Here is a 17141-nt window from a genome sequence, read left to right as displayed (position 1 = left end):
ATTGTGACCCCACTGACCCCCCTCCCCCCGCTCCCCCCAGTACCTGCTGGTTCACTGCAGGGTCACCATCAACATGTATACTACTGTTATAAGGGAGTAGGAATGATCAAAACATGTTTTGTAATGCTAAATCTGCAATATAAAAGGGTTGGACTGAGAAGACACAGAAAACACCAGAATCCTCTTTCTTTACTTTCCTTTTCAATTACATTTGAAATTTGACATTTGGGGATTCCAGCATTTTCTGTGGCTGTGTCATGTTGGTGCCCCCAGCAGAAGCAATAACTGCTGCAAGAAACTGCAGAGGTCAAGACAAAGCCTGTGCCAAAGTATAATGAATTGTGTGTGTTATTTATTGCTTCTGCATCCACCTCAGGATGGACGCCGGCTCACCAAGATGACAGAAGAAGTTGTGGCGTGTGAAATAAATGCAGGATTGTAGTTGACTCACTGGAGTTGTGTGACTCAGACTGCTGAAGCGGGGCCTCATTCATTCCTAAGGAAGTTGCTCTGTGGCGCACGAAGACAAAAAAGTTTGACTTCCTGCTATAAAATAACCCTTTTCTTCCACATCTAAAGGCCTATAGAGCATGGACACTAGCGTTTCCTTTAACCCCGCCTCCCAGCCACTCCTCGAGAAGTGATCTGTGGATTTACAGATGTTTCTCTCCTGATGTAAGTCTTTCGGGGGGGGAATCTGGCATCACGTGACGGACCCGGAAGCTGTAATAGTTCTCTTTATACAGCCAGGGGTTGGGGTGGGTGTGTACTGCATCTGACATTCATCTTGTGTCTCTAAACCACGGCCATGTGCAATATCTATAATGAGTCATTGAAGAGAACATTAAAGATTCATTCTATTCTCCTGCATTGACCCCGCAGCGTGTCTCTCTAAGAGACGTGTACACTGTTAGCAAGGGATGAATGCAACACATAACACAGCCAGGGGAAGATTGATTTTCTTTTTAAAGAGATGTTTCTATCGTGCATCTCCAGGACACACAAGTATTTGTTTTTCTGTGTTTCTATTACAAGAAAGAGATTTGAGTTGCTCAGTATAATACATAAAAAGGACATTGTAGGTATAAAATAGAGGATTCAGCCTCCACTCTACAGCCTGTAGAGAAGAGTTGTGAAACCATACCCCTGATAAACCCCATGGTTTCCCACCTTACAGCCACCAGTGGACTGGCGTGTGGCACTCTTCTCACCTCCTCTAAACCTCAGTCAGACACAAGGTCAGGCCAGGGGTTAAATGGCTCTGTTGGTCCTTGCAAAGTCCGCAGAATGGCTCATTGTCCAGAGGCCAGGGGTGTAGAGGGCACACAGTGAGGGGTGAAGCAAGGGGAGCGCCACGCTACCCCTCAAGCCATAGGAGTCCTCGGTGTGACCCGCACGGGTAGCCGCAGCCACGTTTCATCTTTTGTGCTGTGTAATTTCGAAGGGTCATGAAGATAAGCAGAAAGTTGACCACTGTTTTAAGTGTTGGTGGTCCGTCTCACATAGGAGTGTCAATGTGTGCAGAGGCCAGTGACATCGAAGGACTTGTGAAAATAGATGGACGTTGTCTTAAGGCTCACTACGCCCTATGTATCAGACATAACAAGAGGATAGCTAACATTCCTGACTGCTGCATGTCTGTCTGTCTGACAGAAGAAAAGAGGTGTAATACGAGCCCTTGTAAACAGGTTTGCAGTCATTTATATCGTCTTATCCTGTTCCATCTCACTCTGCTTTTGATTACATTTTTCTTTTCATGTGTGTTATAATCCCTATAGGGTTTAACCTCTCACCTACATGTTTCACTACATTTTTCTCTCCTTAAAAGTGCCATCAATGAAACGTGCAGGACTGATTGAACAAACATACAAGAAATGTGGATTTTCTGGTCATTTGGTTTGGAATTAATAATAACTTGACACAGCTTGGTGACGAGTTATTATGTTATAAGGGAGAGAGAACATTCTATCCCTCATTCCTTCCCATGAGCTGCTTTCCAGCTGCGCAAGAACCTCCGATTTCTTGTCTTTGACGGGTTAATGACGGCTCTAGAAAGGACTAACTCATCCACACTCGACACACAGTACAATCCAAGACAGTCTGTGTACACATGCAGTCACACATTTGTGTGTTACCTGAGCTCCCTGCTGTGCTGCTGCTGTAAATAACGCGTCTGCTGAAGCTGAGCCTGACAGAAGGATAGGAAGCTGCCTGAGGCCGAGCTGAGCTGTTGAACAGCAGGGGGCGGTAGAGACTCTGTCTGCTGCTCATCGATGGCCCTCAGGCCGGGCACTGCTTTCTGCAGAGTGGATCTGAAAAGAAGAGCAAACTGGATCAAATATCAGCGGTTATTAAGGTTATAATAGCCTTTATTTTTTAGTTACTATAATATCAACAAGTCTTAAAGTATATGAGAGGATTTGTTTTGTATATTTCTTTTAAAGTATTTTATTTAACCAACACATAAGATTCATATCACTAATACATTCTTTTATTGTTTTTATTATTAAAATAAAAATACAACCCTAACCCTACAATACAACAGCATTTATTTGAAAATGTAGATGGAAAAAATAACAATAATAATAATATGTTTACATCTATCATCTACTAAGACATTTTCAGCTGACACATTAAGTCCTTTTAAATAAATGTACTATTACTGTTCTAGATAATAGTTCGATAAAAGACGATGAAGGCTTCAGATTGCAGCGTGAAGACATTTTCAAAATGAGACTCAAATGAGAAGTTTGTCTAACATTGAAGGCGGAGAGCAGCCGTTCTCTGGTCCCACTGAGGCCGTGCTGTTGCTCTGACTGCACGGTACATTCTGTCCTCTGGACTCATCCATTTACACAGAAAACATTTTAAAACAGTTCATGTAATTGTTAACTTTATACTGTTTTCTAGCCATGGCATATGTTAAGTAGTGTCTACAGGGGAGCCCCGAGTGGCTGTATGTCTGGGGGAGAGGTAACTGCTGCCCGAGGCTAAGGATGTACAAGGAATCCCAACTATCTGCCAGAGAAACAGACTCCGAGCATCCACTAGTGGAGGCCAAATGTGGCCTGTGTTCAGTGGGAAAATGTGGAGCTGGAAACTCTACGGGACACGAGGGAACAGCAACAATAAAAACCTTCAGGCTACAAAAGGCCGATTTCTTTTTAAACATTTTGAACAACTTTGTTTTCACTAAATTGATTCCCAGAGCACCATATGCTCTTAGATGTTGACTCCTACGTCACTAGGGGAGGACAGAACATGTGACGACCTCTCATAATGTCTTATTTCATGCTGTATCTCAAGATGATTTATTAATCCGTGGCTATGATAGAATGTTAAGAGTAGAACTTGTTGGATTATTTAAAACAGCCTCAATTTGACTGTAATAATCAATTGTTCCCTGCAGTCTATGCACCATAACTGCTGACTGTACAAATATTAAAGATCAAGCCGAGAGTGCAGAATTAAATACAGTGAAAGAAGCTGATGGCGGATTAATCTCAGGTGGTTTATTCTGAGTTCTTCAGACCCTTCTTACTGTATTCTGATAGCATGCAGAGTTCCCCCCCCCCCCCTGCCCGTCCCTGCTGCCACCCTGAGACAAAGACGTGACCGCAGACGGGTGCTGTCAGAGGGATACGCTTTTGATGTGGCCCACTTGGTCTCTCCGACACAGATCGGGGATTAGGTTCCAACCCTTCGGGCATGTTGTCTGGCAAACCCAAATGGGACCTCTCGACGGTTACATGAGCTCATTGAGGTGGGAAATGTAATTCAATTGAGGAATGGACGCCACTTAGACACACTTGGGAGAATGCAGAGTAGATCTAGGGTGCAAATAATTGGATGCCATCAGTTGTGGATGTTTACGATGTATGATTCTCATTAAATGATTGGAGGGTTCTGCTGGTTTCAGTTGACGACCGTGATAACCTCTGCACTACACTCAGCTGTCACAAGCTTCTTTCTGTTGGAGCGAACTGGGTATTTGTAAATTGGTTACAATTAAAAGAAATTCAAAAGGAGGTAGGAGCGTTACAAGTTCGATGCTTACAGCAGATATTAATATCTTCATTGACTACACTTGCTTTACGTTGCATCCTTCGTTCTGAGGGGAACACTGCTCTTGGCTCACATTCCTTTCCTTCGTCCTCCTCCTCCAGCCCGTATGAGCACAAGTCCATATTTCATTTAGTGAAGACTTCCTGTAAAGCACATGCTCTTAAAGTGGCCCTGATTAATCAAGGCCCAGTGTTTTCTTCTTTCACGTCTCCTGGATCAGGGGGCTGCCTACAGGGAGTGTAATTCTTAGCGCTTGCCTTTTGGTGCTTTAATTTAGCCGGTGTTTTCACTGGCTCTGGATGAAAGGGCCAAGGGCATGAGTGAGGAAATACACAGGGTAATTCCACTGTTGGCATTGGAGGTTAGGTAAAGTTCAATGAAATATTAAGGTGATGTCTCAGTTAAGGCTTCAGACGGGAAAGATGCACACAGGTAACCCATGTTTTTAGGACAGAGAATAACCCACAAAGTAAGAATTCTACAGAAATGTTAAGATCAAACTGTGATTGAACCAACTAGTCAGTAGTAGCAAAAGAGGGAATGTTTTACGTGTGCAACTGACATTGAACTCTTCTCAGTTCATTCTATCATGTTATAAAAAAGGTCTAAAGTTTGTAAAACGGAGAGTTTTGCATATTTTGGTGTCACTAAATGGGTGTGAGCAGCTCTGAGGAGCCACACAACTCTGTGAACCTGTAACACCTGACATCACTGCTCATGACAGGCCGATGGAAGCATGAAGAACACGATGGCCATTGCGTATTTTTCATATAAACTCACTGCAACTGTATTAACTTGGGTAAAATATTTAGGCACAATAAGTGAATGAGCAAATTGACACTGAAAAGATAATGGATTTCTCTCTTGTGTCAATATTTGGGGAATTACGAGCACTTAGAGCGGCGTACGTAAGCACAGATGTCGGTGGCACGTCGCGGTAATCTAATAGCGGACGCGGATCACAGTGCTAATCCTGGGAAGTGGACAGGAAGGCCTGTGTTCTGCTGGAATGTTTAGACTACCTGAGCCAGTAGACCGAATTTTGTGATAAAGAAATGCTGGCGTTTCACTGGTATGCTCGCTTTGAACATCCATCACGGCGACTGATATTTCACAGCAGAAACTGAAACTTTTCCAGAAAGAACTACGGAAATTTCTAATTAAACCATCTTGATTTGAAACAGTGTTGCAGGTAGTGCAGAGGAGACGCTGCTGCCTGCTTTGCGTTACAGGCAGATGCATCAAACACATAGATCATAGAAAGTAGTAGCACATAGAACTTGCTCTTACTCTTTCATCCAGCCCTCATCTTACCTCCAGCCCCTCTCCTGCTGAAGAGGATTCCCTGCAAGATGGACCTCTCGCAGGAAGTGACATCCCTGCAGGCTCTCACACACGTGCTGGAGCTCTGAGAGAGAAGTGGAAAAACGTCTGCCTCGTCATTGTCTATTCTAGAACTACGCTTGTTTCCATTGATTCATACACTCCACTTGAACAGCCAGAATATAAGCAATATGAATGCAGCATATAAAATAGATGGAATCATAAGTGTTTGAGCCTCAAGGTTTGGTGCATGTAAATTAATAGCTATTATAACTTATTTTGTTAGGCGACATCAATCTGCGGCTGAGTGGGAGTAAGGGAAAGGAAAGATAAAGTTAAGTCAGCAAAAAGAAGCTGAAACAACACAGATTTAGTATTTCTGCACATTACATGCACAGTGAAGGGATTATTATATTCTGTTTCATCAACACAATCTGTCACCTGACATGCAGTTCAATCCAAGATCCAGATTGGCAAGGGAGACCCAATCAGACAGGGAGGGCAGCTGGGTAATTCTAGGACACACAGAGACACATTTTCAGAGCTGCACTATATATTAAGATAATATTCATGTCACTATTAAACATTCGGAAATGATCTGACTGCTTTGTAAATTGTCTATGTGGCACGAAAAAAATTACAAAATTACAAAAAAAGGGGGAAATTAAGTACAGATCATAGTAGTATTGGGGGGGGGGGGATTCTACTGTTAAAACATTTCAATTAAATTGTATCAATGACAAAGACAAAGAACTAAGCCTGGAGGAGTATACCTGTTTTGGGCCACAGAGAGATGTTGCATGAGGGGAAGCCAGCAGGCAGCGAGGCCCTGCAGGGTGGAGATGCTGTTGTCGTCGAGGTGCAGCTCTCTGAGGAGGACCTGGTTGTTCAGACTGGGGGGCTGACGGAGGAACAGGGTGAAGTTGTCAGTTAACACTGTGGGGTTAGACTCACTTTCTGCTGCTGCTGGCCCAGTGACGCCTAAATTACCCCGTCCATCAATGTCAGTTGTTTTAGTCCTGCTGTGTTTACAGTCATCAGTGTCGGCAACAAGCTAAGCACTGCTGCGATCATGGGGGGGCCTTAGGAAATACTACATTTATATACATTATCATACTAATTACCTTTATTTTGCCTCATCAAGCAACTAGCAAAGAAAGAAAAGCTTCAGTAATTGGTCATGCTGTTGCTTCCAGCGTATTCTCATGGACGTGATGTAACTAATAACTTCTCTTCAGAATGCTTCACTTAGATGTTTCTGAGACTTTCGGGTCAAAGTTCATCTTTGTTCGACTTGCTAATTTGATGTGCCGTCGCTCCGTTTTGTACAGTATTACACTAATCCTCACTCTCAGATCACCTGCGCTGAGCTTGTTGCATCACATTGTGGTTCAAAGCAGTAATGTTGTTGGACTGAAGGAACCCTTTCTCCTAATCTTCTTCACGGTTGCAGAGAGCTGGTCGAATGTTAAGTGACGGATTTTGTTTTTGTTATTTTTTCCACAAGTGGAGTACATTTGTTCCTAAAGTGTTCCATAAGAAGGCCCTGACACTGAGTTGTAGAGCCACAGGGAAATGAGGTGCAATGTGTATCGTCAAACAGCAGCCTGTGGTTTGTCAAGATAATCTGTTCAAACGGGATCTGTTCAAGATGAACATCCCAAATTGGCTTCCTCTCATGAGTTGTGGATTTAAATAAATCAGCTCATATGTACAGTATTTGTAACACTTTCAACACACATACCAGATGCTTTGCTTTATCATTATGACTAGCTTTACCGACTATCCCCGTCAGAAATATCATTTTGAGTGTGTGATTAATAAAACATTAAAAGGGAATACTATGTTATATTTTTGTTTTTGCATCTTGATAATAAAAATTTTAAAAACATCCAGTGAAATGCATAGCTTTTCTTTTTGCTGATTTTCCATAGAGATTCCTTACATCCCTACATACACATTGTTTACATCCCTACAAGATGAAAAAAGAAGGATCAAACATCCAAATCTCTTTCTACACAGCTCTCACTAAATAGTGACTGAATAGTGACATCAGAACCGGTGCTTTCACTGATCAGCTGTAGCTATTTTTGTTTTGTTTTTTACCTCAGTAAGGCTGTTGGCTCTTAAGTCCAGTGTCCTGAGCAGAGCACTGTTCTCCAGACCCTCCACGCGCACCAGGTGGTTGTATGAGCAGTTCAGGTGCAGGAGAGTGTACACATCCCTCAGTCCTTTGGTGCTGATCAGCTGGTTGTGATCCATTGACAACCTCTGCAGTCTCCTCATAGACTCCAGACCAGCTAGGGATGACATTTATCACACCTCAGATGCAGCAAAGCGCATCTATAAAAAACATTTCATTTGAAATGATACAGTCCAAAGTCCTATAAGATTCTGTTTGAAAAGGATATCCACGATGTTTCAGCAGCTGAATATACAATTCAACGTGTTTAACCTCTTGCCTGGCCAACATCTATTTATGGCTTTAGCCTCAGGACTCGAGCTGTCTTCAGGAAATAAATTACTTTTCAATGCATATTGTGTAATGAATGAAGTCCAGGCGTGAAAAGAAGACAAGTGAAGAGAAGAGAGATGCTGCCCTCTTGTGGAGAACTGCAAACTTGAGATACAAAACAAATTGTGACCTCAGAAGTGACGCAATCACACATGATATAGACAACAATCTGTTATTTTATAATAATAATAATAATAATAATAATAATAATAATAATAATAATAATAATAATAATAATAATAATGGAAGAAAAAAGAAAAAGAAATAATAATAATAATAATAATAATAATAATAATAATAATAATAACAATAACAATAAATAACAATAATAATAATATAAAAGAAGAAAAGAAAGAAAAAGAAAAAAAAAGAAAAAAAAGAAAAAGAAAATAATAATAATAATAATAATAATAATAATAATAATAATAATAATAATAATAATAATAATAATAATAATAATAAAACACATTTTCTAAACATCAAAGTAAAGGTATATAATGAATTTTGCAGTTCTCACCAATGCGGGTGATAGAGTTGTGTGAGAGGTCTAGAACGTCCAAATTTTCCGCACCACTTAAACCATGGACGGACGTCAGCTTGTTGTGGCCGAGTTGAAGAACCCGTAAACTCGTCATATTTTCACAGTCGACAAAAGAGATCTCATTTTCCTGTGACAAAACAAATGAAGATCTTAGGACATAACAAAATATGTCTGTATTGCTTTTTACTTTCAAAGAAAGATAATGAGATTTAACTGACAATAAACAGCATAGAGATAAGTAAAGATCATGGATCCCCTAACATCTTAACTAAGACAACTCATTTCATATTGACAGAATATCCACCTGCACATCGATGTAGCAGAGCCGTGTTAACTGGTTGATGCCCTCCAGAGATTTGAGGCCACAGCGTCTGAGTGTGAGGGACTGAAGTCGAGTACACTGAGTGAGAGTGGATAAACTACAGCCGGCCAAGTCCTGCAAGTTCACTGTGGTCACCTGGAAGAGAGGCGAAGAAGTTTGTTTATTCAACTGTCTTTCTTCTTTACTGCAAAGGCATAACATATCGAAATGACAAACTATTAGATAGATCTGGTGGGTGAACGTCTACTAATCCCTCAGACTTCCCTTCCAGCTGTCAAACAACTTCCTCCTTCACAAATGGTTTCATCAATGAGTCTGTGTCACGGCTGAGCATCTGTACAAATCTTACCTCTTGCATGGATTTCCATCCTGTGGACTGAAGCAGAGAGTCTGGGCAGAGAGGGGGCAGACTGCCGGCTCTCGGCCCGCAGCGACTCCGGACGGATCCTGTCTGCTTCGTCCTGTTCTGGAGGGAGAGTTTGGACCAGGGGATGCAGTCCTTCATCCAGGAGAGCCTCTTCTTCTCCGTGTGCTCTGGGAGGCACACGGGTGAAAAGACAGACACAATGGAAGGCCTCGCTGCTTGACTTTTGCAGTCCACAGTTTTATTTATGGAGGTCTGACTGATGTTCTCTTCTGGGTCATGTGGTTGTGGTTTGGTTTCAGCACTGGTTGAAGGAGCAGAGCTTGAGGAGGTCCAGAAGGTGTTGTCTTCTAGGTGTGAAGCCAGGGATTTCTCTGTTTGATCTATACTCTTTTTCTCATTTTGACCCATCATGCTGGTATTTTTCTCTTGCAGCTCAGTTTCTCTCCCCACTCTCACCTCCTTGTCCCTGTTGTGCACCACTTTCTCTTTGCTCTCCTCCTTTTCTTTGAGTCTTATTTCTTCTTTTGTTGTTTTGTTAATCTTTTTCTTGCTTTCTCCCACCTCCTCCTCCTTCAGCTCCTTTGCTGCCTGTACCTTTTCTCTCTCATCTCTTCTTCTCATCTCCTCCTTTGCGAGGCTATTCTCCTCCTCTTCCTGCTTCTTCTCTTTATCTTTTGTTTTCCTCTCTGCCTCAATCTTAATTGTCTCCTCTTCCCTTCTCCTCTTCTGCTCCTCTTCCCTTCTCCTCTTCTGCTCCTCTTCCCTTCTCCTCATCTGCTCCTCTTCCCTCATCCTCTTCTGCTCCTCTTCCCTTCTCATCTGCTCCTCTTCCTTCTCCTCTTCTGCTCCTCTTCCCTTCTCCTCTTCTGCTCCTCTTCCCTTCTCCTCTTCTGCTCCTCTTCCCTTCTCCTCTTCTGCTCCTCTTCCCTTCTCCTCTTCTGCTCCTCTTCCCTCATCTGCTCCTCTTCCCTTCTCCTCTTCTGCTCCTCTTCCCTTCTCCTCATCTGCTTCTCTTCCCTTCTCCTCTTCTGCTCCTCTTCCCTCATTCTCCTCCTCTCCTCCTCTTCCCCTTCTCCTCTTCTGCTCCTCTTCCCTCATCCTCCTCTCCTCCTCTTCCCTCATTCTCCTCTCCTCCTCTTCCCTTCTCCTCTTCTGCTCCTCTTCCCTCATTCTCCTCTCCTCCTCTTCCCTTCTCCTCTTCTGCTCCTCTTCCCTTCTCCTCTTCTGCTCCTCTTCCCTCATTCTCCTCTCCTCCTCCTTCTCCTCATCCTCCTACTCCTCCTCTTCCTCATTCTCCTCTTCCTCCTCTTCTGCTCCTCTTCCCTCATCCTCCTCTCCTCCTCCTCTTCCCTCATTCTCCTCTCCTCCTCTTCCTTCTCCTCTTCTGCTCCTCTTCCCTCATTCTCCTCTCCTCCTCTTCCCTTCTCGTCTCTGCTCCTCTTCCTCATTCTCCTCTCCTCCTCTTCCCTTCTCGTCTTCTCCTTCTCTTCCCTCATTCTCCTCTCCTCCTCTTCCCTTCTCCTCTCCTCCTCTTCCCTCATCCTCCTCTCCTCCTCTTCCCTTCTCCTCTTCTGCTCCTCTTCCCTCATCGTCCTCTCTTCCTCCACTCGTCTCTGTAAGTTGCTGATCAGTTCCTAAATGGTAAAGATAGTCACTAGAGATACGACAAAGCAAGTTGACCCATTTAATAGAAACATTTCATTGTGTTTACATAAAACAATCAACGTATAAATTGCAAACAGTCCAAAGCCTAAACACCTAAAGATGAATCTGGAACTATGACCTCTAAGTGTCGGCTATAATAATCTGGTATTTGAAGTCAAACATCCCCAGAAAGAGCTCGTGTTGTTTCCACATACTCTCTGTTGTTGAAATAATGATGAATTAAGAGTACTTGCTTGGAAGTCCCAGTACTTAACTAAGTGATTACGCAGGGAGAGGGCCGACACCCAGGGGTGTCTCTGCAGGTTAAACATCTGCAATAGGAGGATTCAGACAGACTGTACCTGCTGAAGCAGCAACTCCTCTTCAAGTTTTTCCTGAGCTCTCTTCTCCATCAACTCAAATTCCTTCTGATGGAGCTGAATACAGAAAGCAACAATCAGAAAATAAACATGATGATGGGATACATAATGACAATTTTGGAATTTCTGGTTTCCTTTGAATGTTTGCATAATTAATACATATATTATTAGACATATCTAAAGTGCCAGGTTCTTTGCACTTTCACCATAATACGTATATTTGACAAATCCCTACACAGTGGAATTTGATCACCTGAAATACTTAACAAAACCTACATCTGCTATATTAAGAATTATTATGTAATCATGTTGAGTAAAGGAAGTCCAGAGTGTCACCTTCTCTGCCTTCAATATCTTCTTCAGCTCCTCCTGGAAGTCTCTTTCTATCTGTCTCTTTTGCTCCTCCCTCTTCATCTCCTCACAGTGTTGTTTCTCTCGCTCTGCCTCGTACTCCAACGCCAAATGCTTCTCATTCTGCACATATTCCTCTGTGAAAAGTACAACAATGTCAGGCTTTAATGGTAGTTCTGAAAGCAAGTGAAAAATGATGCATAAACAAATATATGTATATCATCTCACATGAATGATTAGGGCGGGAATTGAGCAGGTCAGTAGCAGGAATATACTTTATGTCATTCATCCAAATGTTGTCAAAACTAGACTGGTGGTGCAGAAGTTATGTTTCAAACTGTTGAATTCAGTGCTAAGGCATCTCAAACACTGTGAATGTTTATGAAAAACATGTTGCCAAAAACTTTTAACCACTGACAGGATTCAATAAAATGATGAACTTGTAAAGCATGATCATATAATCATCACTGTTCCTCACTACAGTCATTAATGAGAACAAATCATAGGACAACAGTGACCTCTTGTGGCCAACTGTTCCATCACCACAGAAGTGTCAGTACATTATCAGACCTTCAGCAAGGCCTCAACAGTGCAAGGAAAAAAGGAAAAGAGAGGAAATAGATGGAATTTACACACTGTACCTTCATTGTTGGGACACACGGACACATTGAGGAGGAAAAGTGCTTCCATCTCTGTGGGTGCAGGGAGGATGTGGGTGTCAGTGGAAGTGTTGTTCTCCTCATTTTCTGTGTCACAAGTGTCAATACCTTCAAGTTCCTCAAGGATGAGCTTCTCACAAACTGCTGCTCTGCTTTTTGAGGTTTCAAAGTAGCTGAGCAGGGATTGGGGGATTTCATCCGAGTCCTGTTGTCAGAAAGTTGCTGTATGTTAGTTTGGTCTCATCATAAAAGGTGACTTTAATATTATGGAAAGGTTCAGGTTTAGTTTTGTATCTACCTAAACATCCAAATGTGTGTTTTTATTAAGCTTGTGGAGGCAAAGTGAAGCAATGACAGAATGTAACAGAGTACTGTATATAGTCAGTGTGATAAATAGAGGAATAAAACATGCGTTAGGTCCAGATGATGGGCAGAGAAGACTCCAAATTGTCAATAATCCTACTATTATCTATGTATTTTATCTTATTTAAGTGTCCTCAATTGTGTGTGTTTTAATACATGGCTTCCAGATTAATTTCCTTGATGGTTTTGCAATGCATTTATCCAAATACATACTAAAATGTTACAGAAGGCATGGTAAATGTGGTCGTTTTAATATGCCCATCACTCAAGCTGACATATAAAAGTGTATAGCGAGTAATGAGCTAACGTTAACGTTAGCTGCTACTAGCTACATTTAGCTTGCTGTCAATATCTCCTCTCCAATTAACAAGTGTTAATTTATTCATTTTAATGCAGTGTTCTGGCTTCAGCAGGAGACTTACTTACCGTGTCTTCGTGAAATGAAAAACTCTCCTGCTCTTCTTCATCAGTATAAGTGATGACTTGATTATTTAGCTCAAGCATAATTGTGTTATTCTCATAAGCATCCATTTTTAACGTCAGCGACTCGTTGGCATTAAACTTTTACATTTATTTACCTCCATTTAAAGTCAGAAAGTTCCCTCAAGTTGCTATTATTATCGACAATAACTATACTTGCTGTTTATCTATATAATATGCCGTTTAATTTAATATTTGCTAACAGGCCAAAGAAGTCGAAAAGATCCATTCGCGTCTAGGAGATACTTCAGTCTCCATGGAAACAGCGCTGTTAACTACATGTATGTAGCCTCGCTAGGGACAAACCATGCAAAAGGCAAAGGGATAATGTAGGTTTCTTCATTTTAAATGTCCTTGCAACTCACATTTAATATTTATTTCAAATACATCTTAACTTAAATTATCCCTATTATTATTTACCTATATTATTTATCAATTCTTGAATATTTTTAATTGAAAAAGATATTTTACAATATATTTTTTACTTGAACCTTTATTGATTTTCTCAACAAATAACAATAGAAAACAGCATAGTTTACTTACATACCAAACCAGATAGCCAAGTCAATAGACAATAAAAAGTCAAATTTAAAATAAGATAAATAAATAAATAAAACAGAATAATTAATTTTAGAAGAAATGGAAGGATAATGTGTATCTTAGTGAGATGAGGGTGTAAAGGATAAACTAAAGTATAATTCAAGTTCAAGAAACACAGACATTTACGTTGCTTTGGGAGTATGCCTTAAAATTCTGGGGAAGGTATTTTAGGAACAATGTCCAGTATGATCTTCCATATTTGTTGTTCCTTATTGTAAACTTCAGAAAGATTATATGCAGCTCCCTCCATGGAGTTCGTCTCGAGAGACCTCTGCTATTATGTTATATGTATATATTTATTTTCACATTTTAATCTACAGTCAGTATTGTTGTATTGTTTTCTTGATAGTTGTTTGAAGGCAAAGGGAAATATGTAAGCGCTGAAGGTTTTAGGTAAACATCCTTTATTGACCGATGTATCAAACACAGTAACAGTCAGATCTTTACAAATGAAAAGATCGAGGGTCATTAGTCTCCTACAAACCTTTTAAAACTTTCCACACTTGCCAGCTAGTGTTACACTTTGGCACAATAAGCAATGTGAGAACAGCAAATTGAAATGAGATGTAGTGTCATGGACTTGTGTGGGCATTTCAGGCAGCCAGCTAGAAGGGGTCAGTGAGCCTAAGACCTTGTAGGTGAATCACAGGACCAGAAGAACAAAAAATGTGTCTGGCTGTGAACAATGCAAACTTTTTTCATGTCATTTCTGATCACAAAGACCTGTTCCTCTCTCCCGTGGTGAAGTCTCAGCACTCGTGCTGTACTCCTTCTCTTTGAGGAGATTCCAGTGGCCCACACAGGTTTTCCCATACACATTCCCCAGGGCTTTCTAAAAGGAACCCAGTCTCCTTCCTCAAAGTTTCAAAGAAGAACAGCACGTCCTCCATCCCAAACTGTTTTCTCGGGAGACACACTGAGGCCTGTTCTCCTTTCTCGTGACGTTCCAGGATGAAAACAAAACAACAGAATGGCGCCACATCAGACTCATTTTTCCTTCAAAGGCCAAAACTGAATTCCACAACGACAATGAAAGGCATCACATCTACGACACTTATGTGGCCTACAGGGTCAACGCCATCAGAATCTTCTCAGGTCCGGCACAGGCATGCTTTCATAAAGGTCATTATGGGTCAAAGCACAGCTTCAGTTCTGAGGCTGATGGGCAGAAACAGGACACTTTGGTGCTGCCCCCGTTGTTGGAGTCAAACTGCATGTCCCTTATGTTTCATTAGGTCCTCTAAGATTCATTGACCAAGTTCAATTGCTCAAAAAGGCTCCATCAGCAAGCCTTGTCCACTCCGATTAGGGCCAGGCCCTTTGTCAGTGGGCAAGGTGTCCGTCGCTTTTGTCCAAGTGCACGGAACCCAGACAGCAGCCAGACAGGGCCAAGCTGCAGATTTACACAGCAGATTACGCCAGTCAATGGCGGCTCCGGCCCAAACGCAGCAGTGGTTTGGATAGCAGCCGTGTGTTTACACTGTCAAGGGTTTTCTGTTACTGGTGTGTAGCCATTATCTTGGCAGCCATTGGACCTATCAAGCCTATCATTTCCATCTGGGGGCTTTGACGAAAGAAAGGATTGGAGGGGAAAATGAACACCAGTCCAAACTACCCTTTAACTTTCTGCTACTGCCCATTGTCAAGTCGCAGGTTGTCACTTGTGCTTGAAGTGCATTTGTCTCAAGTATTAAAATGTTTAATCCATTGATCATGTTAAATCATGATAGATTAAATCAATCACAGGAACCTCATATATTGTATACAATATAATATATTGTATACGTGAACTCAAGCTGACATTTCAAGCCCCCAGTGCTGGAACATGCAATGCATTGAGCCAGATTATAGGATTCTTAGAGTAAGGCGACTTGTGTGTAAAGCTGATGCTAGTTAAAACATATTAGGTGCATGTCAGGGGGGGGGGGGGGGGGATATTTAAGCAAGCTAATCCTGCGCAAGTGCAGTTATAAACCTAGTCTTATGTTGCTTTTATCAATATCTGATGTGGGTTGTTCACACATTTCCTACATTGTCTTAAATGAGTAAAGTTCAACCAGTTCATCCGAGATTATCTCTCCTTCAGTGCATTGACAACCGAATCAGTTGGATTTGTTCTCACATTGGGATTGTCTTTCAAAGTAATCATTACGCTGCCATTGGGAGCTTAGTGTATCAAAATCTGCTTCAAATGACCGTGAGACTACTGTAATAAGAATATCCCTAACAAGCTCGGGGGCTGGGAGGAGTTCAGCTCCAAATTCAAACGCTTACAGTAACAAGCCTACTTGTGTTTATTTACCATTTAGACACTTCTTCCCAGTGTTTTGTTTTGTAAACTCTGCATGTGGTATTACAAGGTTTGCACAACATTTCCAAGGTCTAATCCGCACATTTGCACACGTCTTCTTTGGAAATATTTAACAGTCATATGCTGTGAACAGCATTTCCCTGCAGGGCTATCAATGGTAACATTGACAACCAAGGGCAAAATGAAATGTGAGCTCCTTTGTTTACTTCCCTAAGTGAGAGAAGACTGCACATGTTTGTAGAATATCTCAAGCTAAGCTCAGTTTCTTGTGCTAAGGCCACAGTGTATGTAAAGACATCCACTGTGCAGAGGCAGAATAGCTCTCTGTGAACAAACAGTCGAGGACACTCACTGCTGGCTTTCTTAGAATATTTAATGCAACGTTTGCTTTTTAACCAAACATGCAGAATAGAGAGAAATGACATGAAATGATATTATTTCTTTTACATCAGATGAAGCTGCGATCACAGTACGTGGCGTGTTGTGAATTAATCTTTGTAAAGGCAGAGCAACTCTCTGGAACAGTGCAGCCATTCATGAGAATGCAGCGCAGAGTCTGTATATTTAAAATTGAAAAAATAAATACACCAGTAGTAAGAGTGACAGGGTGCTTTTACTCACTTTTATTCAATTACATCAACATGACATCAGAATTGTCCGCTGGCAACTTTTCTGGAACTAACAGCCTTGTTTGTAGCTTCACCAACAAGTTATTGTATAAGAGTATAGCTAAAACATAAGTTGGAGTGCTGCTAGCACCTCTCTGAAGTACTAAATTGTTGTCACTTACTGACATCTAATAATTAATATGAGTTTCTGACATTCATTGTACTGCTTTGTGTGGAAACACCCACCCACACTGTGCCTGAGAGGGATGAAACCAACCATACAGACAGCACTTGGCTGGTGTTGGTGCTGTGAGTTACTCTGTCGGGTCCCATGACTTGTTCTTGGCCTCGTGTCACAGGACAGTTCCTAGCGAGAGAGCAGAGGAGGCTTTACTGCAGTTAATCCTCCCTTTGAAAAAGCATCTCCACCTCCGGCCAGCGAGCGCCAGAGGTGAGCCTGAGCCACATTACAGCCATTATGTTGTTGGAAATGAGTCCTGTGCGTGGGCGGTGAATGTCCTGGTGGACTTGGATGTCACTACCTGTCATATTATGTGCAAGTGGTCAAAGGCTGCGCATTAATTAAATATTAAAGTGCATCGGCCCTCTGTA

The 17141-nt window shown here is 41.7% G+C and overlaps 1 protein-coding gene across 1 annotated transcript in view; it reads right to left on the bottom strand.

Annotated features, from left to right (window-relative positions):
• Nucleotides 1–13261, bottom strand: part of lrriq1 (leucine-rich repeats and IQ motif containing 1) — a 30791-nt gene extending 17530 nt beyond the window's left edge. Inside the window, 14 exon segments of the mRNA XM_029434563.1 lie at nucleotides 2136–2312; nucleotides 5380–5473; nucleotides 5830–5903; nucleotides 6162–6289; nucleotides 7495–7688; nucleotides 8421–8571; nucleotides 8749–8901; nucleotides 9116–9872; nucleotides 9980–10221; nucleotides 10522–10767; nucleotides 11140–11214; nucleotides 11494–11645; nucleotides 12150–12372; nucleotides 12957–13261. Of these exon segments, the coding sequence (XP_029290423.1) occupies nucleotides 2136–2312; nucleotides 5380–5473; nucleotides 5830–5903; nucleotides 6162–6289; nucleotides 7495–7688; nucleotides 8421–8571; nucleotides 8749–8901; nucleotides 9116–9872; nucleotides 9980–10221; nucleotides 10522–10767; nucleotides 11140–11214; nucleotides 11494–11645; nucleotides 12150–12372; nucleotides 12957–13061 (2771 nt within the window). The 5' untranslated portion in view covers nucleotides 13062–13261.
• Between the last annotated feature and the right edge of the window lie 3880 nt (nucleotides 13262–17141).

This window comes from Cottoperca gobio, chromosome 6 (assembly GCF_900634415.1).
Source record: "Cottoperca gobio chromosome 6, fCotGob3.1, whole genome shotgun sequence".
NCBI lineage: Eukaryota > Metazoa > Chordata > Actinopteri > Perciformes > Bovichtidae > Cottoperca > Cottoperca gobio.
This window is presented reverse-complemented; position numbering and strand designations above follow the sequence as displayed.